We start from the raw sequence: 23,746 nt of genomic DNA, 5'->3' as shown, positions 1-23,746 counted from the left end.
AGATGACTTCAGTGAAAAAGGGGCTCGTTTTACACCGGTGGACTGGAAGGTCACAGGATACTCTCTCAGCGGGGAGGGAAATAGGGTAACAGGGGTAGGCCCTAGCTCTAAGAGGGGGTCTTGGCCACACTCCCTGTAACCCTCATTGACTAGGACACAATTATGGAAGCGCAAACAATGATCCCCCCCTTATGCCTCTCCTGCTCTCTCACATCCCTCTCTTTCTCTCTCACCTCTCTCTCGTTCTCTCTCACACGCTCTCCTTTCATAAACACGTATCCGGTTGCCAGGCTTTGAAAGACCGGCGAGAAACATAAGAAGCATAAGAAATAGAATGAGCGCTCTTGTCTCTTTCATCTTGCATAGCATTACATCATCACACAGAACACATAAGAGACACACAGTAGGCCTGTATGTAATTGTGCCGGGTATGTAGTCCAGCCGCTGCGGCCTGCCAACCTCAATCAAATCAGTCGCAACTGAATAGCTGTGAGGCGTTTGCGGGGGCGGGGTGTGGGGAGGGTACGTTTTTGTTTGTGTGTGTGTCACAGGGCTGCTGCACAACAATGTGTGATTTCATTGCGTTAGGGAAATGTGGCTTCCTCAAGGCGGTTTAGCACACCAGCTGCAACCCCCCCGCCCCTTCAAAGCAGGATCAGCAGACTAGAGGTCGAGCGATTATGATTTTTCAACGCCGATACCGATACGATTATTGGAGGACCCAAAAAAAGCCGATTCATTTTTTTTTTAATCGGCCGATTAATCGGTATGTAATAATGACAATTACAACAATACTGAATGAACACTTATTTTAACTTAATATAATGCATCAATAAAATCAATTTCGCCTCAAATAAATAATGAAACATGTTCAATTTGGTTTAAATAATGCAAAAACAAAGTGTTGGAGAAGAAAGTAAAAGTGCAATATGTGCCATGTAAGAAAGCTAACGTTTAAGTTCCTTGATCAGAACATGAGAACATATGAAAGCTGGTGGTTCCTTTTAACATGAGTCTTCAATATTCCCAGGTAAGAAGTTTTAGGTTGTAGTTATTATAGGAATTATAGGACTATTTCTCTCTACACCATTTGTATTTTTTATACCTTTGACTATTGGATGTTCTTATAGGCACTTTGGTATTGCCAGTGTAACAGTATAGCTTCCGTCCCTCTCCTCGCTCCTACCTGGGCTCGAACCAGGAACACATCGACAACAGCCACCCTCGAAGCAGCGTTACCCATGCAGAGCAAGAGGAACAACTACTCCAAGTCTCAGAGCGAGTGACGTTTGAAACGCTATTAGCGCGCACCCCGCTAACTAGCTAGCCATTTCACATCGGTTACACCAGCCTCATCTCGGGAGTTGATAGGCTTGAAGTCATAAACAGCGCAATGCTTGAAGGACAACGAAGAGCTGCTGGCAAAATGCAGGAAAGTGCTGTTTGAATGAATGCTTACGAGCCTGCTGCTGCCTACCACCGCTCAGTCAGACTGCTCTATCAAACTGCTCTATCTATCATAGACTTAGTTATAACATAATAACACACAGAAATACGAGCATTAGATCATTAATATGGTCGAATCTGGAAACTATCATCTCGAAAACAAGACGTTTATTCTTTCAGTGAAATACAGAACCGCTCCGTATTTTATCTAACGGGTGGCATCCATAAGTCTAAATATTCCTGTTACATTGCACAACCTTCAATGTTATGTCATAATTACGTAAAATTCTGGCAAATTAGGCAGCCCAAACTGTTGCATATACACTGACTATGCGTGCAATGAACGCAAGAGAAGTGACACAATTTCACCTGGTTAATATTGCCTGCTAACCTGGATTTCTTTTATCTTAATATGCAGGTTTAAAAATCTATACTTCTGTGTATTGATTTTAAGAAAGGCATTGATGTTTATGGTTAGGTAGACGTTGGAGCAACGATACGAACCGCATCGATTATATGCAACGCAGGACACGCTAGATAAACTAGTAATATCATCAACCATGTGTAGTTAACTAGTGATTATGATTGATTGATTGATTGTTTTTTATAAGATAAGTTTAATGCTAGCTAGCAACTTACCTTGGCTTACTGCATTCGCGTAACAGGCGGGCTCCTCGTGGAGTGCAATGTAATCAGGTGGTTAGAGCGTTGGACTAGTTAACTGTAAGGTTGCAAGATTGAGCTGACAAGGTAAAAATCTGTCGTTCTGCCCCTGAACGAGGCAGTTAACCCACCGTTCCTAGGCTGTCATTGAAAATAAGAATGTGTTCTTAACTGACTTGCCTAGTTAAATAAAGATTAAATAAAGGTGTAAAAAAAGAAAAAAAAAATATTGGCCAAATCGGTGTCCAAAAATACCGATTTCCGATTGTTGTGAAAACTTGAAATCGGACCTAATTAATAGGCCATTCCGATTAATCGGTCGACCTCTACAGCAGACAGAGATAGTCAGCTCCACCTAGAGATAGCTCTGCCATCTATGGGCCTATTTAGGAGGGTCCCACCCAGTCAGTCACCGGGCCTGTCCTGCACTGTGGACTGTGTGGAGCCTTGCCTACGATTCCTGCCCTGCACTGAAATGTCACGGCATTTGGGATTGATTAATTCATTGAGCACAGAGGGGGTCAAGCCAATAGAGGGGCCTTAGGGAGGCTTAACCTGAATGGAGTTTGGGGTCTGAAGGAAGATTGGTAGAACATGAAATTGGTCGAAACTATTGTAGTTAAAATGGTCTGACTGAGGTCTAAGAAGATATGGGTAGTATTAAATGGCTCGTGTCAAATGTGTTTACAACTACAGAGAGTCATGTTTACAATCCATAGAGAGAGGGTGAATAGGGTCACGGCGAGGTTTGAGGAGGTAAGAGGGAGAGAAAGGAAAGGTTTTAGGGCGGTGTCGATCCATGTAGGGTCGGCTGGTTTGAAGACAGGGCAGAGAGAGAAGACATTGTATTGCCCATTGTTCTCTGTGCACCCAACCACCCCGTTCCACTGCAGTGTGTGTGTGTGTGTGTGTGTGTGTGGGTGTGGGTGTGGGTGTGGGTGTGTGTGTGTCAGCCTTGTTGCTCTACTCTGCCTCTCTTACCAAAATCCATTCTGTGATCACCTCCCCTGCCTTCCAGCCTAGTCACAAATACTGCGGGGGAGAGGAGGAGAGGAAGGGAAAGAGAGATGAATATAGATAGATGAAGGGAGGGAGAGAGAGGTCGATCGAGAGAGAAAGGGCGGATAAGGAGAGGGAAGAGCAAAAAGAAGAGAGAGAAAGAAAGGGAGGAGGAGAATGACGAGAAAAAGGAAGAGAGAGTAAGAGAGAGAGATAGAGAGAGAGAACTGCAGTCTGAATCCTGACCTGCCCTCTCGTCCCTCTAGCAGTTCAGCGTCTGGTCGCCATTCTCACTTATCAACACATCCACCTACCACTTCAATGTCAGTAACCAAAACGCAGCGGTATCAAACTCACACCTCAATTTCAAACCTCCAACACGGCAACCCATGACGAAGCCTCGTCCATAGAAAATGCCGACTCCTAATTCAAAACCAAAATGCCTACTCATCATTCAATACCAAAGCCGGTCTAAATGCTAGCGTTTCCCCTTGCTCTCGCACAGAGGAGACAGTGTATTGTTGTTAGTGTGGCATTATCTATTTCCGTCCTCAACCCTGCCATACTTTCCTTGTTTGAATAGGGATCAAATTCCAGCCTGTTATCTCTCTCTCTCTCTCTCTCTCTCTCTCTCTCTCTCTCTCTCTCTCTCTCTCTCTCTCTCTCTCTCTCTCTCTCACTTTTTCTTTCTCTCTCTTTCTCTCTCTTTCTCTTTCTCTTTCTCTTTCTCTTTCTCTTTCTCTTTCTCTTTCTCTTTCTCTCTCTCTCTCTCTCTCTCTCTCTCTCTCTCTCTCTCTCTCTCTCTCTCTCTCTCTCTCTCTCTCTCTCTCTCTCTCTTTCTCTCTTTCTCTCTTTCTCTCTCTCTTTCTCTTTCTCTTTCTCTTTCTCTTTCTCTTTCTCTTTCTCTTTCTCTTTCTCTCTCTCTCTCTCTATCTCCGAAAAAATGCTAAACTGACTCAAGATCAGTGTCTAGGACAGGAGTGTCAAACTAGTTTTGCCCCAGGGGCCACATTCGGTCTTCAACGAGGTCCGGAGGGCCGCACTGAAAGTGGGTTATATTTCCTCGCAGTTACAATTTTCATTGTTTTGGGGAATTTTTCGATGCTCCCTGACTGTCTAGCTTTAATTTCCGGTGATTATTAGCAAGTTGGACACAGTCAAGAAACTGTATGAATGTAGGTCCATTATCATTTCTACACAGTTTCAATTTGGTTTCAGTCTATTTTAAAGTATATTGAGTAAGCTTTCCTACACTTAAAAAAAAAAAAATGTTTTTACTCAAACTACCCGCGGGCCGGATTGGATCCCCTTGCTGATCCAGACAGACAGACAGACAGACAGACAAAATAGAAAAAGAGCAAAGAGTGGGGCAAGAGAGATAATGTCATGGTGTTTGCAATAAGCATTTTGTATACAGGGAGAGACACATATATGGAGGCAGAAAGGGAGTGAGAGATAGAAACTCTCGTCAGCTAACCCAACCTAGATGCAATCCACACCATGACATCATGTCATTATAGACACATACATCATTTCTACCACCTCTAACAGCTCTGTGGAATTCATGAACGTGTCACGAATAGCGTGTCATCCGACATTAGCATCTCAATGTGAAGCCATTCATGTCACTATGGTTATCAAACCGCATAGGTTGCTTACAGAGTGGTGGGATGGATCTCATGTCTACTAATAGAATACGTGGCTACAATAAACATTGATGATGTCATGTAAACATTGGGCTGGTGTTCCCTTTTAGACATCTCGATTAGTTGCACGAAGGTTCGGATGTTCCTAACTGTAGACATAGTTAGTGATCCCATAGCCAACCTGCAGTATTATCTGCTTGTACGCACCTAAACTGTAACGTGGCTTGTACCAGAGCACCCCCTTGTGTTCAAGTTGTAGTACTGAACTTCCTTTGTTGTCATCTTCTGACTCGAAGTCATCTTCGTCTTAATTGGATAAGCTGGCTGAATGTGAATTAGTTTGGACACGCTCTAGGGAATGTTTCAAACAGCAGAATCAGCAGCCTATAACACCAATACAGCTAAACATCCAGAAGATGCCTCTATAAGTACTCTGTACTCTATAAGTACTCTATAAGTACTCTGTACTCTATAAGTACTCTGTACTCTATAAGTACTCTACAAGTACTCTATACTCTATACGTACTCTATAAGTACTCTATACTCTATAAGTACTTTCTTAAAACATGCCTTTATATGTGTTTCGTCTGGTTGAGGATATACTTGTGTCTGGGAAGGAAGGTTATTGGTGTATTGACGACGAGAAAAAAAATGTCTGTCTCACATTCGAGAGGAAAGACAAAATGTTTGTCAATCAACTGGATTCTTTTATTTCGGCTTTTTCCATTTGTCACTTCTTTAGTATTCTCCGTCTCGCTGTGGATTTCCTAGCTTGTTTCCTCGTGTTCAATGTCATTCATGACCTTTGTAACTTTGTAACCTTTGACCTCTTGTCCCTGCCAGGCTGGGGAGAAACACTACCACCCCTCATGTGCCCGCTGTGCCAGGTGTGAGCAGATGTTTGGCGAAGGAGAGGAGATGTACCTGCAAGGTGGACCAACCTCTCTTCTTCTTCTCTCTGTCTCTCTCACTTTCTCTCCATCTTTCTCTTCCCTCTCTCTCTCTGTTACACTCGACCCGTCTTCTCTTTCTCTCCCTCTCTCTCCCTCTCCCTCTCCCTCTCTCCCTCTCCCTCTTTTCACTCAGAAATGCACCCATGACCCATCCGTCAGCATGGAAACGTCCTTCACTAATAGCCCAGCTGCCATAAAACCACAGTGCATTTGCCCAATGCTAATGAATTAGATCACAGTGCTAGTGAATCACTGAATGTCTCTGGCATGAATCACCTCACACAAAACTCAGCCTTATTGTTCACCACTCTACGACCCTCTCTCTTATTTACTGCACCTAGAGCGCTAGAGCTGTTAGCTTGGCTCGCGTCAGGGATTTACAAGAAACCTGTCTCCATCTCCCTGCAGTTTCCTTTCTGACTGCATAGGAATTGATTTGCCTATGAGTCACACATGTATATGGGGCCGCAGGGTTGTACTCTTGCTTGCCGAACTCGTGCCTCTTTTGTCAGAGATACCGCGGCTGTGGGGAGAATATGGGTGGTGATTTCACATTCGAGTGGAAGCATCTCATTGTGTTCCTCTCTCTCCCTCTTTCGCTCTCTTCCTATTTTACTCGTTCTCACTTCTCTCTCTCTCTCTCTCTCTCTCACTTTTCTCTCTCTTTCTCTCTCTCAGGTAACTCTATCTGGCATCCTCCCTGCAGACAGGCAGCCAGACAGGAGGAGAAGAGTAAGGTGAGTTCTCTCTCTGAGACAGTTTCGGGCAAGTCCATGGTCCAAATGTCCCCTCCCGTTACGAAATTGGAAAGATGCGAGCTCCTGCGAAAATTGTGATTTGTCCGAATGATCAGTGACGGAAAATCCGTGTACCGGAACAAATTGACTCGTTAGTCGTCGCATCCAACAGTCTGTGGACAGATGCTACTACCATTTATGTCATGCGCATCTGTCCAGAAGAGATTGCACTAAAGTAGCTCCACAGTCTAACTATGGCTATGTCACAATATCCAGGAGTCGTATTGTTTCAAACTTGTGTCTCAAGTTAGGATTCCATCCGTAGAGAAGAAGCAGCCCAACTTGACCGACTGGCATTGTGTTGATCTTGATTCCCTGAACAAAGGGCACCTAATAAGTGCACTTACTGTGCAGTAAGTCAATAAGCCCAGGTCCCAGACCAGTACTCTGTCCCCTCCCCAATGTAATACACCTGTTGTTCCCAGAAGCAGGTCCGGATACAGCTCAATGACGTCTCTGAGCGGCAGGTTGGTGATGCATGTGCAGCCCAGATCCCTTTACCCACCTCCAACCTCTGCATGGGCTGCCCTGACCCCTCAACCTTGACCCCCGAAACGGCTTCACGCTCAGTAGCTAGCCACGCCCACAGAGCACTTGCTGTACCTAGCCCGGCCCTAGGACACTCACTTCCCCATAATCCTGTTAGGTTGATCATGTGATCCAACACAGGAAGTGCCTTTGCTGTAGTAGTATGGTAATAGCCGAGGTTTGGATCCATTCCATTTCAATTCGGGTGATGGATTAGGTTGAAATGGAATTTAGCCCCAACTTGAACTCTAACGGGTGAATAGGTGGTGGTTAAACTTGACACTGATCACTGTAGTCCACCTGAGCTTCACTAATGAACAACAGTATTGTGTCTGTCTGGTGTCACAGTATCCGTATGTGTCAGGAGACTGTTATGGTCACCGCTACCACTGCTTTCACCTTGAATGATGCTGCGTAGTGTTTTATTACCAGAGGAGGGGTGAACGCTTGCTCGTGTTTTGTTGTTACACTGCTATGTGTTAACCTAGGCTCAGAGTTAATCTCGAGTTAGTGGCAGGGCTGTCGAAAAAAATGCTAGTCCCAAAGAGGAACTCGCCGAGAGTAGCAATGTGAAGTTGTCAGTTCAAGAGAGATACATGTGTTTCTGTCTCTGTCTCCTTCTCTCTCCCTCAACCTTTCAATCCTTTTCAGTGATAGTGAGCAGAGTTAACTCCTTGTCGTCCTTGTTCCAGGTGACCAGGACCTCCTCTGAGAGCATCACCTCTGTCCCAGCCTCCAGTGCGTCTGGCTCTCCCAGCAGGGTCATCTACGTAAGCGCCACCTCGTCTCACCACTAGAGGGCGGCACAGGACAAGAGCGAGTCACTAACCCGGGGTCCTGGAGCGCAACAGTGTGTATCACAGGAGGCTGGTGAGGGGAGGACGGCTCATGACAATGGCTGGAACAGAGCAAATGGAATGGCATCAAACGCATGGAACGCATGTGTTTGGCGTATTTGATACCATTTCACCTGTTCCGCTCCAGCCATTACCACGAGCCCATCCTCCCCAGTTAAGGTGCCACCAACCTCCTGCATACCTCCCGCAGGTTTTTTTTTAAAATTAAATTTCTAGCCCAGCGTTAACACTCCTGATTCAATGACATAATATCGCGATGAATAGTTGATTAGTTGAATCACGTGTGTTAGTGATGGTCCGGAGCAAAAGCCTGCCCGTCCTGTAGGTCTCCAGTACCAGGGTTGTCCACTGTGATCAAATCAACAGCAAAAATATATAACGAATGCCCTTTTTACATCTGCAGTTGTCACAACGTGTTTTATAGATAGCCAGCCTAATACTCCAAAGAGCAAGCGATGCAATCAATTGATTGATCGATTGTCGACTGTGCTACGTTGACGACAGTATTTCAACTGGGCTCGAGTGAATTGCCTATACCATTATCGTTTTTTCTCATTATCAAAGTGGTCGATGTTAAAAAATACTGAGCTGGCGTGTTTCCTCTGTGTCCCAGGCCAAACTAGGAGATGAGATGCTGGATTACAAAGACCTCGCTGCACTGCCAAAGATCAAGGCGATCTACAACATCGACCGGCCCGACATGCTCTCCTACGCCCCTTATGTCAGCTACCCCTCAGAGGAACGACACTACGGAGATGTAAGGGGAGGGAACAAGGGAGCTGCGTTCTCTTTCTCTTTCTCTCTCTCCCTCTCCATAAGCCACCCACTGAACCTTTATCCATCAGTCTCATATAGCCTTACGCAGAAAAGGTATCCCTCCTTCCTGTTTTAAAGGAAACTCATTCCCTCAGTTGAATCATAGCTCTCTCCCAGCCTAGTTGGCTAAAATGTCTGAAGTTGGTGCAAAAAGCCGATTTTTAGTATTGTTTTGGTCCTTCCCTCAACATTCCCACAACCGTAGACATTGGGAGGGGTATAGCAAGTAAGCAAGTCATACTCATTGAGCCCAACGCCTAACGAATGTCAAAGTCATGCTCACAATCATGTTTGTTCGGTTAACTCATATCACCTCAGATGATATGAGTTAATTTGACTCAAAATTGAATCAAATTGTATTCGCCACATGCATCGCAAGCAACGGGTGTAGACTAAAAGTGAAAGGCTTACTTACGGGCCCTTCCCCACAATGCAGAGAGAAAGAAAATAGAGAAGAAGTATAAAAAGTCATAATATAAGTAATAATAAATACACAATGAGTAACGATAACTTGGCTATATACACAGGTGGTACCAGTCCAGGGGTGGAGAGCTTTGTGAGGATCTGAGGGCCCACGCCAAATCTTTTACTCATCTGCTTCTGTCTTCCCCTCTTTATTTGCAGTCCCCCCAGTTGCTCTCTCGTACTCCAACAGAGGTAAAATAGCACAGCCTGGACCTCATACTGAGCTCCACCCGGACACGACTCATTTCAATGTTTCCCCATAACATTGTTTTGTGTTTCCTCTCAAATGTTATTGATGGTTGTGTGTTAGAATTGAAGTGTGCGCGCCTGTGCGCGTGCGTTGACGCAAAAGGGTGGTTTTCAAGGACATTTGCACACTATAAAGTGATTGATCCCGATCATTAAAACCACATCAGCGAATCCCCCATAGTCTGACGTGGAACACACACTCCTATGATTCCGTGGTGTTGTACCCCACCGCGATTGCAGCGTGCGTGAACGTTCCGGCGAACCTTCCGTGTTAGGTATTTGGCCGTATCCGTGACGTCCTCAGTCCTTGTGTGACGTTGTGATGACGTAACTTCCTGTCCTGGTTTCCAGGGCGACGGAGAGAAGTCTCCCCGTCAGAGGAGGCCCTCCAGCCCCAGCTCCACCAGCTCCCTGGGGAGGTATGGAGGGTACACCCCGTCCCGCTCCCCCCAGAACTACAGCAGGCCGGGTAGGTACCCCCCTCACCCCTCACCATTCACCTCCAGCTAGCAGCAGTTCAACAACAAAACGAGCACATAGTAAAATGTTTGTACATTTGACATATAGAAAGACATATAGAGTTGACATATAGAAAAGTAGAACATAGTATTTTGCTACTATCCGTATATTATACATTATTATAATAGAATACTATGTACAGTTGTAGTCATTAATATACAGCATTTGCATATAGTGCATGACAGGGTTGGGGTCCGTTCCATTTAAATTCAGTCAATTCAGGAAGTACACGGACATTCGAGTTGGAATGTGGTTTACTTTCTGAGTTGAAATGGAACTGACCCCAACCCTGGTGTATGGTGTAATATTTATGTGCATCATATTCCAAAATGTGCAACCTCATTCAAGCGTCGTCTTGATTTGCCACGCTAATTCTATTACTTTAGAGAGCACGTGTTTTTCCAAGATGCTGTTCTTTTTTTTTCCTCTTGCAGAATTTTCCAACATTTCATCCATTTTCATTCCATGCTTCTCTTTGAATGAGGTGGTTATGCCATCACTTTTACATGGTATTACCACAGAATCTGTACTGTATTTGTCTATTGAAAAAGGGACAGTACTATGGACAGTGTCCTCTTTTCCCTAAAAACCATCTTGTCCTTCTACACCATCTTCCCCTACAGAGGATCTTTATATGGTCAGTAAAGCAATGGGTAATAGATACAATGGCCAGCCCCTTGACTCCAGCTCCCTCCCCCGCCCCGCGGCCTACACGGGGGGGCCTAAGTACCTCTCCCCCTTGGCTAGGGACTTCTCCTCCCTCCCCATGCACTACTCAGAGGGCCTACCCCCCAAGTACCCTGGGGCGCTGCAAACGCCTGGGGGGATGACAGTGCCTGGCAGAATCTCTCCCAGGGGAAGAGTCTCTCCTGGAGGCAGAAACTCTCCTCTGCCCCTCAACCCCACCACCCTGGCCATGCTCCAGCAGCACAACTATGTGCCCTACTTCAGAGGTAGCTAGTCCTTCCCTAGTCCCTAACGCACTGTCCTGGACCCATGGGTCCGCTGGTGTGGAGTGCAGTGTCAGCTTTAGACTTGTTCCCGGCTCTGCAGTGATAACACTGCATGTCCCCCATCCCCGGCTGTGTACACACTCGAAACGAATCGATAGTTAAATAAACAATGGCACCCAACGAGTCCCACAATGACTGTTTCAGACCTATCGGTATTGCATTTTTGTGTGCTGTGTTTCCCACAATATCTGTATGGTTTCCGCTGTTGTTGGTTTGACAGTTTTACATAGAATAAATGCCTATTGTTTCTCTAATGTCAGCACCCCCACAACCCCCCCATCAGAGTTACCATAAGCACCATTTTTCTACACAATTTCCCAGCACATAAGTGGGGTTCAATTGTACCCCTCTGCCTACGCGAGAATTCCCCTACCCACACAGGTGTGACGTGTCAAACCACCTCCCTGTGCTTCGTCTCCCCCTCTCCCCCTCCTTCACCCCCTAGGCCTCAAACAGGACCCCCTACTACCACCTGAATCTAAACCTAAGACGTTCCTGCATCTCAATTTACCTCCTCACAGTCACGGTAACGCACCAGATCCCCCTGGTCTCTATCGCTCTGTTTCTCTTTCTCTTAGCGTAATACTGGATTTTCTTGGTGTGCATCAAGGTTGTGTGTTGGGACCCCTTAAGTTTGTTTTTGCTTGCCCTTTCTATTGTCTGTGGAAGTTTCAATTTTGTCTTCAGGTTGTCTTAGTCTTGTTGTTGTGCATGGGAACCGACTGTAATTGTGGATATGTTCGATATACTGTTTGTATTTCAGTTATACTTGACATGGGAATATATTACTGGGGGAGAAGATGGCAGATTACATCCTTATATTATGTTTCTATGTTTGGTGGGATGTAAGTGTTGTACATGTAACCTCAACTGTTGGCTTGCACGGACCTTGAAATGGATTGCCTGTGAGTGTTTATGTTGTTGTTGTTATTTTGGGAACCATGCCTTGCCTTAGAGTTGACTGTTGTTATTCAGTGTATTTCAGCCCTTTAAACCTTTGGTGTCCGATGGTGATTTTGTATGGAGTGAGTGGGAGAAACTGCAGGTGGTTGGTTTCATGGTTGTATGGTTGTAGGAGGGTTGCTGCCAGGGAGATATAAGTTCGGGGGTATACGGTATTATAGTTAAATACGTCGGTCTGCGGTCTAGTTTGGAACCGCATGATAAGTCACAGTATCTGCGAACAATGAATAAATGTGTTTGACCTAAGTCAACTCGACCAAAACCTTGACAAATACACGTGTGTGTGGGAGTAGGCCTACTTTTTTTTTTTATCACGAGTCACCTCCAGTTTCCCTCAGGGAAGAGATAAGAAAAAGCGATCACTCAGCTGTACTGCTTCTCCTTTGGCTGACAAAGCCAAACCACGAAGGCCTCCTTAGATTCCCATCAGCTCTTTTTACTGTTATCCAGATTTACGGGTTGTATCACTGGAGACACTCAATGACCGGCTGACTTATGCCCCAGGGCTTGTAGAGATTGTGACTCATTGGGTCACTGGAGATAGCTGGGTGGACGTCCCAGCTTTTCGGGCTGAACATATCACGCCTCATGAGTTAGGAAGAGGGAGAGAGTAAAAGAGGGTGGAAGAGAGGGGGAAACAAGAGGTATGACATTGAATGGGGGTTGGAAGAGGGTCACTTTTTTGGGGCTGACAAGAATTTGAGGTTGAACTCCCCCTGTAAAGAAGTTGGATTGGGAAAGAGCCTTGAGAAGGAGTGAAAGAAAGTGGGAAAGAGAGATAGAGAGAGAGATGAGGTTTGACCGGAGCATTAGTACTGTATATCAGAACACGCGGGCCAGGCTTCGGGTGGTTTTTCCACGAGAGGCGGAGAGATGGAAAGTAAAGTTCTCGGCGAGCCAAGATGAAAGAGAGGACTGGAGGAATGAGGGAATGAAAGGGAGGAGAGGAGTGGTGGAGTGATGGTGCTGTAATTTGGGGTCTGGTTGCCAGTTGCAGTTGCACGTCGTTCTGCACACAAAAACACACAGAGGCACACACACGCACAGACTCACACACACTGGGCCGGTTGCCTTTTCAGGCTCAAGCGGTTCCTAACACAGCGTGAAAGAGAGTTTGTTTCTATGCTCTGGTTTGGGTTTAATGAACTATCAGGTTCCCTCGGGAGGCTAGTTTAAATGATTGTGTTTGCGGATGATTATCCCTCACACGTACACAAGTGGCTTAGCTGTTAGGTTTTCAACACGGTGCTAGAGGCAGGAAGTGTGTGAGAGAGATAAGAGGTGATTGAATTGAATTTGAATTGAATTGAATTTTGAAGAGCGAGTGGAAGACAAATGCGGTGGAGACAGAAAAAGAGGGAAAAAAGAGAGGAGACAGAGGGATAAGGCAACGACAGAAAGAAAATCCACTCGGTGAATTTATGTAAATGATGCAATGACAACTGCATCCAATGTAAGAGTTATTATCAGTACATGAGGATTAGTTCTTGAATGAGGAATTGCTACCACATGTTAGTAGATTCTTATTCTGAGAGAAGCTACGTCGCTCTATGATGCTACTGAAGGTCATACCTAAAAAACCCAGTACCCCCCCACCTCCCCACCTCTCTTCGGGCTCAGTGTCCTGCCTTAGCTCCCGATTTGTGGAGGTGCTGCCCTGCAAATTAACTGAGTTCTGCACTAATGCCAGTTTGTGTGTGTAGACTGTATGTGTACGTGTGTGTGTGTGTACGTCTGCATCTGCGTGACTGTGCGCGTGTGTTTGTGTGTACACGTGTGTGTCTGTGCGTGTGTGTGTGCATGTGTGTGTCCGCGTGTGTTTCTGTCCGAATGACCTCATCCTCTTGCATCCCGACGGTTTCACTCTTGCCTTTTGTTTCTCCCACAAAGGGCCGAGAGAGGCGCGTGTGCTCAATCGAGTGAACAATCTCTCTCCTCTTTTTTTTTCTCCTCCTCTTTCTTGTCTTTCTTTCCCCTCCCCCTCTGTTCTTTTCAACTCTCAAATGTAGATGTTTATTAGCTATGGCCTGTAAGGCGTCAGTGACTTAATCACCCAGCCTGTGTGACACAATGCATTGTGATGGACTGTGGTCATAATTACAGCCGTGCACACTTTCAGTTGAAAGTAGAAACACATTGACGCTGTCCCATTTCAGCGTGCGTCGGTGGCCACAATGCATTGCTATTAACTGGTAAAGCCTTGAGCCAACCTATATGTTTTTGGAGCAATCTGCCTTTATAGGATGCTCGTAGCCTTCGTTCATCTATTAGGATATCGACGTGAGCCAAGTACCAATAACAAGGGCCTAGAGTTTGTCCTGGTCTGGATAAATGGTCACGAAAAACCTACGGCCCTATCAGTAACCAGTGGTTGGGTTATCAAGTCAGTTGATAAATGTCATGAATAATGTTGGTTCCGCTTCATAGTTAAAGCTTTGGCCAGTAAGCACAATGGCATGACTCTTTGCTCTTCTCTTTGCCCCCCTTTTTTCATCCACGGCTCTTGCTCTCCCCTGTCCCTCCCCCTTCCCTCCTTTCCCCATTGGAGGTAGTGAAAGTGGACGGAGTACACCCAGTTTGTCCACCTATTCCGACGGCAAATCTCCCTCCTCCACCTATGTGGCTGCTCCCAGGCATTTTCACGTACCAGGTAGGTTCTCCACTTCGCTTTGACCTCTCACCTTTGACCCCGCGACCCTTGATCCCCTCAACAAGACCTCTCTATTGCACCGTGCCGTCTGTCTGCTGTCTTGTCTGTCCAGGTCTGTCTAGGTAACAGATCTAAGTAGGCGGATGGACATTATACAATAACAGTATAGCTGATGTCTGGGATCAACCCGTTTCTGTTCTCCCTGTCTTCTTGTGTTAGTGTTTTATCCATGGCAACGGGTTTCTTCCGGACCTATCCCTTCCGTTTTATTTCCCTGGCTCCTTTTTCTCGAGATCTATCTGTCTCACTTTCCCTCGCTCTATCTAAATGTGTCTTTCTCTCTCTCCTCTTTCTTTATCCTGTGTTGGGATCTGTCCTATACAATATGTTGAGGTCTGTCTAAATCTGAATGCTTCTTCAGTTTCACAGGTAAATTGAGATTCGTTCGAATCCACTGTCACAGACATATTGTATCAACGTGATCATGTCCTCTTATAATGCAACCACGTTATGACTGCTGCACTCAAAGATATTTTGAGCTGACGTCACGAGCAATGGCTGACATGGAACGGGACTGCATGGGCAGCGGCACTGAGAAGTGTCATCACTTCCTATGGGTTAAGGAAGGATCACATCATTCTATCCAGGTCATCAGCCAATGAATTACACTCGTGCAAACCAGACCTGGGTTCAAATACACGTGTATTTGTTATTTAAATATTTACTTTCTGTGTATTTTGGTGTTTTCAAGTAATGTGGCCAATATCAACACCTGCTTATTTTCAAATAACTTCTATAATTATATTATATTTTCAGGTACTTATTTCCAAATGCATTCTTTAAAATACTCCTAGGAACCTGGGTTCAAATGCATGGGAATATTTATTTGTATCTGAAAAAACTCTTCAAATACATGCCAATACTTTCCAAGTGTATTTCCAAATACATTCCAGTATTCAACCACTTGTCTTTTCAAATAAACAATATCTGAATACTTACTTCGAAATGTATGTGATAGTAATTGAGATATTTGAAACAGTATTTGAACTAGGGATGGTAATTTGAAATAATTTTACTATTTGAGTAATATCATGCCATTTTTAGGGAAACTCGAAAGTCCCCCCAAAAATGTAATTTAGTCTTGACTCTCGACCAATCAGAATGACGCAAAGCACATGGCAAAGGTAAACACCGGACAGGGTGCTTTTTCTATGGTAATTTCTCTGGTAGATTGTCAGCAACAGCAAAAGAGTAGTCAAATTTTCGCCATGATAGAACTGATTCTGTTAGAAAAGGTTTTCTGGTGAGTGTTTTGCATTGATCTGTTTCAGGTCTTGTGGAAACTCTGTTAGGTGAGTGCCTGTAATTTCTATTTGAAGTGAGGAAAACAGCACACCGATGTCAGGGCAGCCTGAAGGGCTTAATACACAGCAGTAGGTCAACACACCTTTATATAAAAATAAATGAAGAATGTCAAATGTCATGGTATATCCTTGTAGGTAAAAACTTCACATGGATAATTTCATTTAGACAAAGCTTTTTCATTGTTATAATAGGCCTACAATCCCACTTACTCAAGTAATCGAATACTAACGTCTGTTCGGATATTCGATTGACCGTGCCCATCCCTAATTTGAACCAAGGTCTGGTTTGCAAACATTCCATAACTGCAGACGGCAGTAAATCACCCACCTTGGCTTCATACCTGTTCAAACAACACACTCCAGGTGGCAGTATGCACCCTTTCCCTTTGTTTACCAACTCATAGAACTAGTAGAAGAAGATATTGACCACTTTTAAAAGGGAGCGTCTGCTGTCACAGACACGCCATAATGGGACAGCGATGAGAAGTCTTAACTTAAGTCTATGACCCTGCATCATATTCCGTCAACCATCCTTTGACAAGTGTTAACAGTTTACAGTATATTGCAATGGGCATAACTTTTGACTTTTCTAGTGAAAAGCACTTTTTGATTTCCATTCACTATGACGGTGTCAGTCACCCACATGGAAAAGTCCCCACACTTGGATCGAGTTGACGTAAATAAATGAACAAAGCAAAGTGATTATCTACTTAATGTGTTTTGTAACCATTGTATGGATTTTATATGTGCATTAGTCCCTGGCGCTGGCAGTGGCTGAAACAGGGCAGAAAGGGACCCGCATGTGTTGTATTTCACGAGCTGAGTGTAGTTAATGTATTGTTGCTAGCTAGCACAATGGTGTTTGGGTCCTGTGAAAGTGAAATGGATTGGATCAGCTTAGGACAGACATACTGTGTCAATTATGTGTAAAAAAACAAACAGTCACTAGCACAATTGTTTAATTGAATTAGTTGAATTTAGTCATTTGCCCTTTTATTTGTTATTTGATATGCTTATTTGTGTATTTGGTCTATAAGCAGTAATGAATATGTGTTGTAGTGAGGGAAATATATGATGGTTTCTATTACTTTTGGAAAACTTGAATAACTGTATTGTTGGATACAACATCGATCAACAATTACCGTTGTTCTGGGGTCCAACTGAGTGTCTGCTTCACATTACAATAGGACTGGATCAAAATGCCATGTTTTTGTTGCATGAATAATGACAGCAAGTGATGATTTATTGCCGATATTACCCTGTCTTGCCAGTTATAATACAAATATAATATGTTTTGCATTGGATCAACCATAAAGTATGCTGCCCCTATCCCACTGCTGCTTCTCAGGCTATTCCATCTCTCAATAACTGCTAACTCATGCTTCTTTTTCACTCTACCTCTCTCTCTCTCTCTCTCTCTCTCTCTCTCTCTCTCTCTCTCTCTCTCTCTCTCTTCTTTTCTCTTTCTCTCATCCTGGGCTTCTTTCATTTCTCTCTGCCTCTCCTCCTCTCATCTTCAGAGACTAAGGTCAAGATAGATAATATCTATAGAAAACCCCCTATCTACAAGCAGCATGGTACAGTCATCTCTTCTCCTTTACTTCCTGGTGTAACTTCCTGGTCTGGTCTCTGCACGATGTGTTGCGTGTCGCCTGTCCCATACGCTCCGGGTAGAAGTTGCCCGTAGCCACAGTTATAGGATCAGCTTTCCTATCCGCGATCCTAACTCTTACCATTAGGCGGGAAAGCATCGAACCGACCTAGGATCAGTGGCTACAGGGCAACTTCCTCCTACTCACGTCCTTCTCTCCGTGGTCCATTGTTTTCAAGCGACTTTGACCCATCTCCCGTCTTTTTCTATTGGAAAGGCGTCGACAACTCAGGCAACAGAGTACGACAGAGTCCACATTTACCTTTGAGTGCCTTGTTACTGCAACTGCAGAGGGTGGAGATTTTACAATCAAACTGGTCTTATCTCAGATGTGTCACCCAGGCATCTGAAATAGTGACTTTCCACAGCACACCCAAGGTTATGAACCTTTTTGTTCCCAGTGTTCTTTGTAGCCACATACAGTTTTGAGAATGACACAAATATTACTTTCCACAAAGTTTGCTGCTTCAGTGTCTTTAGATATTTTTGTCAGATGTTACTATGGAATACTGAAGTATAATTACAAGCATTTCATAAGTGTCAAAGGCTTTTATTGAAAATTACATGAAGTTGATGCAAAGAGTCAATATTTGACCCTTCATTTTCATTCTGACTGATGGCAGCCCATTCTTGCATAATCAATGCTGGGAGTTTGTCAGAATTTGTGGGTTTTTGTTTTTCCATCCGCCTCTTGAGGATTGACCACAAGTTCTCAATAGGATTAAGGTCTGGGGAGTTTCCTAGCCATGGACCCAAAATATCGATGTTTTGTTCCCCGAGCCACTTAGTTATCACTTTTGCCTTATGGCAAGGTGCGCCATCATGCTGGAAAAGGCATTGTTCGTCACCGAACTGTTCCTGGATGGTTGGGAGAAGTTGCTCTCGGAGGATGTGTTGGTACCATTCTTTATTCATGGCTGTGTTCTTAGGCAAAATTGTGAGTGAGCCCACTCCCTTGGCTGAGAAGCAACCCCACACATGAATGGTCTCAGGATGTTTTACTGATGGTATGACACAGGACTGATGGTAGCGCTCACCTTGTCTTCTTCGGACAAGCTTTTTTCCGGATGCCCCAAACAATCGGAAAGGGGATTCATCAGAGAAAAGGACTTTACCCAAGTCCTCAGCAGTCCAATCCCTGTACCTTTTTCAGAATATCAGTCTGTCCCTGATGTTTTTCCTGGAGAGAAGTGGCTTCTTTGCTGCCCTTCTTGACACCAGGCTATCCTCCAAAAGTCTTCGCCTCACTGTGCATGCAGATGCACTCACACCTGCCTGCTGCCTTTCCTGAGCAAGCTCTGTACTGGTGGTGCCCCGATCCCCCAGCTGAATAAACTTTAGGAGACGGTCCTGGCGCTTGCTGGACTTTCTTGGGCGCCCTGAAGCCTTCTTCACAACAATTGAACTGCTCTCCTTGAAGTTCTTGATGATCCGATAAATGGTTGATTTAGGTGCAATCTTACCGGCAGCAATATCCTTGCCTGTGAAGCCCTTTTTGTGCAAAGCAATGATGACGGCACGTGTTTCCTTGCAGGTAACCATGGTTGACAGAGGAAGAACAGTGATTCCAAGCACCACTCTCCTTTTGAAGCTTCCAGTCTGTGATTTGAACTCAATCAGCATGACAGAGTGATCTCCAGCCTTGTCCTCGTCAACACTCACGCCTGTGTTAACGAGAGAATCACTGACATGATGTCAGCTGGTCCTTTTGTGGCAGTTCATTTGCATGGCAAAGAGGGACTTTGCACTTAATTGCAATTCATCTGATCACTCTTCATAACATTCTGGAGTATATGCGAATTGCCATCATACAAACTGAGGCAGCAGGCTTTGTGAAAATTCATATTTGTGTCATTCTCAAAACTTTTTGGCCACGACTGTACTGTAGAATTCTGTTGTGGAGAATGTGTCCGTACAGTACACTGCAAAATCATTGTTGCCTGAGTCAAAAGCCCGACATGGGAAACACAAGTGGCCTTATTACACCTTTTAGTGATCACTTTTTATTTCTCACACCTCCGTGATTGTGTCAGTTTCTGCTCATCCCTCCATGCCTGCCCATATTCATCTCAGTAGCTCATTGGTTCTAGTAGTACATGTGACCTGATCACGTTGTTGTGTGTCCATTGTGATTGGTCGAGGATATGAATCACTCGGTGTTGTGGTGCTGATGGTGTCTTGGTCACTTTTTGTTCCACTTAACCCTTTGTGTCTTTGTCACGTTTTATATGTCGTGTTTTTCCGGGTCTTTCTCCTTTTTCTGTATGCGTGTGAATGTATTTCAAATAGAGGACCAAAATGCCTTCGAGTAAATTAATGCATGTGCTGTATAACGTCTTATCTTCTGTGTCATACGATGGACGATTATTCTATAGGCCGATACAATCTACAACTTAAACTTAACAACTTAAACTTTATTTTTCACAATTTATGAGTTAACTGTCTTCAGTTTATATTGTATATATTCTAACAGACATGCGCTTATGGTCAATAGAACGCATTTCCGTGGTGACCTTTGTCTGCACCAGAAAATACACCATTTCACTAACTCTTCTGAGTAAATCGGCCTACTTTCTAAATTATAAACTGACCATTGAGCGTACTATATAGCAATATTTAAATACAAACTTTACACTTTGATAGTTAGTTATACAACGGTACCGTAACTAGGGTAGTTGCTGTTGACTGTGTCACTGTTGTTTTAAAGCAGTGGGGCTGTCTCGTGATGATGATGTCACAGTGTCTAGTTGATTTTTTATAGGATGCAGTCTGTGCAGCATACTGTACTGTAGCTGGTAAATAGATGTACAGTGGCAAGAAAAAGTATGTGAACCCTTTGGAAATACCTGGATTTCTGCATGAATTGGTCATAAAATTTGATCGGCTCTTCATCTAGGTCACAACAATAGACAAACACAGTCTGCTTAAACTAATAAGCAGACTGTAGAAGAGAGAAGATAATGACTTGGAGAAGTCATTATCCTAGGGTTTCACATACTTTTCCCAACCTACACTGTGAATGTTTAAATTATGTATTCAATATAGACAAAAATGCTATAATTTGTGTGAAATTAGTTTAAGCACACTATGTTTGTCTATTGTTGTGACTTCGATGAAGATCAGATCAAATTTGATGACCAATTCATGCAGAAACCCAGGTAATTCCAACGGGTTCACATACTTTTTCTTGCCACTGTAGATGTGTGGTACAGTAACTGTGATGTTACGTGTTTTGTTATATACTGTAACATCAGGAGTGTGCTTCGTTACGTACTGTATGACTGTTTTACAGCCTCTAGAACGTCCTGGCAAGAAGGGGACGACGTCAAGGTGAGGAGGCGTCTGTCTGTCTGTATATCCATCCCCTTGCCCACGCTCCTACACATCAAGCACCTACACATCAATGTTCTTTTAATAGAAATGGTGTTGTTGTACACTACAAAGCTGTCTATTTCTCTGTGTAGACAAGGACCAGTTGGATGATCTTGAAGAGTGAGATAGACGGCCAGCCTCTCCCAGAGGATCTGCTGGACCCCAGGAAGTCCACCTGCAGCCTGCCCACTGACGCCTCCCTGCCCAGTGAGTAGCCAATCAGTGGTCAACCCTTACTTGACTGGCATGGCCTCCACCAATGAGTAGCCAATCACTGTTCAACGCTGACTTGACTGACATGGGCTCAACCAATGAAGGTCGAGGCCTCACTGAATTGACATCAGATTGAAAAAAATAGCCCGAAGAGTCCTTATGACGACTTAGATATTGTTTCGTTCCTTACAGGCTTCCCCTACAGCAAGTCTGCTTCCCTGCCAGGATATGGAAGAAATGGCATATACAAGGTGAGTTCTCATACACACACACCATAATGAACAGAGGCTGCAATGAGAAAGCACCAGAGACTATACAGAATCATCCAGCGACAACCTCTTACTTGGTTGTGTAGTATGAAGTTACATGTTATACAAATACGCACGTGGTCCATTGTCCTGTACCCGCTGAAAATAGTGTAGCGTGTGTGACACCGGTTCAACAGGCTCACATCTGACTGCCGTCGGCTCATTTAGCGTCTCGAGGGCCATGATCGCAACAAGTCATGTACGCTGTCTCTCTCTCCCTCAGAGGAAAGGCATCCTAACCCACACACACACACTTGCATCAGGTGGCCTCACATATGGACCCCAGTGACACAATGCGATGCTCCACTTCCAAGTGCCAACAAGGGAGTGGAGGGGATGTTGTTTAGGCCTCTCTGATTCTGGAGGAGACGAGGGGGGGGGGGACTTGGCAGGGGGACAGTCAGTTCTATCCTGGGCAGGCGTTTGATTTGGACTTGGCCGTCTTTCAGACAGCTCAAGAGTTCCGTGAGGTACTGGAAAACTCGCTCGTAAAATGGAAATGAGGTGTGCCTGTCGCCATACCAACGGGCTTAGCCAAGCGCGCTAAAGATTAGAGCTCCGTTAAAGACAGATCAGTGATTGGTCTGTCGGGCCTCGCTCAGCTTGCCCGCTCATTAAACAAGGTGGCGCACTGATTGCTGTGCGGGGGAGGTGCCAGCTGGGCGAAGTGATTGGTTTAACCACCAGGTGGTAGTGTTTAGTAAATGTTCATCGCCTTTTCTGTCACCTAGCGGGTGGGAGTGAGTTATGGCCAAGGGACAGTGAAGTTCATGTCAAAAAGAGGCTATATTCTGCTGCGTATCAATAGTTGAACTGGCTTCCTTTCCGTGTGCCTTCTCTCCCTCACTGATCTAGCAGCCGTATGATAGGGGAAAGCAACAGATGTAAACCTATCCAGTCTTTTGCGGTATCCACTGTACTCAAGGGAAGGAGACAAGGAAAGGAAGCCATTTCAGTGTATTGACACACAGCCCTTGACTTATCAACACAGGAAGGCTTGGTGTTTTTCTATCTTCCACAGAGCTCTTTTGGACTCTGGGAAATCATGTTTCACAGCTTTCCTATCAGATTCCACGTAGGCCTATCACTCGTAACCACTCCCTCCACAGATACTGGACCGCAGCAGAAAAAGTGTATTTAGTCTAACCTTAAGGATGTGTTATTGCTGCTTATATTTGCTTGTTGATGGAGGGTGGTCGGTCAGACAAGAGGGGTGAAATAGCTGAAAGGCTGACTTTAGGAGGAAATGTGAAATGGGGACCGTATCAGACCCCAGTAGCATGCTACACTGTAGACATGGCTGTTACAGTTCCTGTGGCAGTTGAGACAGAGAGACGATGTATGGCTATGGAGAGATGTTGCAATTATTTACTGAGCATGGAGCAGTTGTTATTCTGAATGTCTGTTTTTCTCTCTCTCTCTCTCTCTCTCTCTCTCTCTCTCTCTCTCTCTCTCTCTCTCTCTCTCTCGTTCTCTCTCGTTCTCTCTCGTTCTCTCTCGTTCTCTCTCGTTCTCTCTCGTTCTCTCTCGTTCTCTCTCGTTCTCTCTCGTTCTCTCTCTCTCTCTCTCTCTCTCTCTCTTTCTCCCTCTCTCTTTCTCCCTCTCTCTCTCTCTCTCTCTCTCTTTCTCTTTTTCTCTCTCCCTTTCTCTATATCTCTTTCTCTTTCGCTCTCTCTCTCTATCTCTTTCTATCTCTCTCGCTCCCACACTGAGAAATCCATCACATGTTTAAACCCCAGAGATCCAGTTAGAATGAGACTGAAGCCGGAACCAAACCAGAAAGAATGTACTCAGCTACAGTAGCTAACCCAATTCCCCCTCAATTCCCTCAATGCATGGTACAATCTTGGATTGTAGCTGCCTTTCAAAAAGTGACATCCTTGTGTATCATTTGCGTGCAATTTATCCTCAAACCAATGAGAATAGGAAAGGAGAGAACGACTTCTCTTTGTAACTGTACAGTACATATATTATGTATGACAATGTACAGTATGGTCTGGAAACTGTCAAATGTGTCTGGATCCATTTAGGTGTTTTGACCTTGTCTGTTTTTAGTCTTAACACACTGTGTGTGTGTGTGTGTGTGTGTGTGTGTGTGTGTGTGTGTGTGTGTGTGTGTGTGTGTGTGTCCTCCCTAGGAGGTTGCCGACCATGCTGAGGATGAGCCAGACCAGCAGGACTCCCACAGCTGGGGAGGAATGAGAGGTAGGACCTAGATCGCGAATACTAGATCTGCTAGTTCATTGCTGCCAATATTGGAAAAAGGGCGGATCT

At 44.7% G+C, this 23,746-nt stretch overlaps 1 protein-coding gene across 9 annotated transcripts in view; it reads left to right on the top strand.

Moving 5' to 3' along the window:
- The window catches only part of LOC139561870 (actin-binding LIM protein 2-like), a 111,929-nt gene extending 88,201 nt beyond the window's left edge, over positions 1 to 23,728 (top strand). For 2 of the 9 annotated variants that reach the window (XM_071379221.1, XM_071379219.1), the window contains exons 7-20: positions 5,598 to 5,685; positions 6,386 to 6,444; positions 6,930 to 6,971; positions 7,725 to 7,802; positions 8,503 to 8,646; positions 9,771 to 9,888; positions 10,562 to 10,891; positions 11,397 to 11,477; positions 14,463 to 14,564; positions 17,449 to 17,505; positions 20,872 to 20,909; positions 21,044 to 21,158; positions 21,357 to 21,415; positions 23,611 to 23,728. In XM_071379221.1, coding sequence (XP_071235322.1) covers positions 5,598 to 5,685; positions 6,386 to 6,444; positions 6,930 to 6,971; positions 7,725 to 7,802; positions 8,503 to 8,646; positions 9,771 to 9,888; positions 10,562 to 10,891; positions 11,397 to 11,477; positions 14,463 to 14,564; positions 17,449 to 17,505; positions 20,872 to 20,909; positions 21,044 to 21,158; positions 21,357 to 21,415; positions 23,611 to 23,688 — 1,389 coding nt within the window. In that variant the 3' untranslated portion in view covers positions 23,689 to 23,728. Of the gene's footprint in view, positions 1 to 5,597; positions 5,686 to 6,385; positions 6,445 to 6,929; positions 6,972 to 7,724; positions 7,803 to 8,502; positions 8,647 to 9,770; positions 9,893 to 10,561; positions 10,892 to 11,396; positions 11,478 to 14,462; positions 14,565 to 17,448; positions 17,506 to 20,871; positions 20,910 to 21,043; positions 21,159 to 21,356; positions 21,416 to 23,610 lie in introns of all 9 variants that reach the window. The other 7 variants (XM_071379220.1, XM_071379222.1, XM_071379224.1 and 4 more) reach the window with 7 other exon arrangements.
- The last annotated feature ends 18 nt before the right edge of the window (positions 23,729 to 23,746 follow it).

The sequence above is a fragment of the Salvelinus alpinus genome, chromosome 31 (assembly GCF_045679555.1).
Source record: "Salvelinus alpinus chromosome 31, SLU_Salpinus.1, whole genome shotgun sequence".
Classification (NCBI taxonomy): Eukaryota; Metazoa; Chordata; class Actinopteri; order Salmoniformes; family Salmonidae; genus Salvelinus; species Salvelinus alpinus.
The sequence above is the reverse complement of the archived record's forward strand: the minus strand, read 5'-3'. Positions and strand labels throughout refer to the sequence as shown.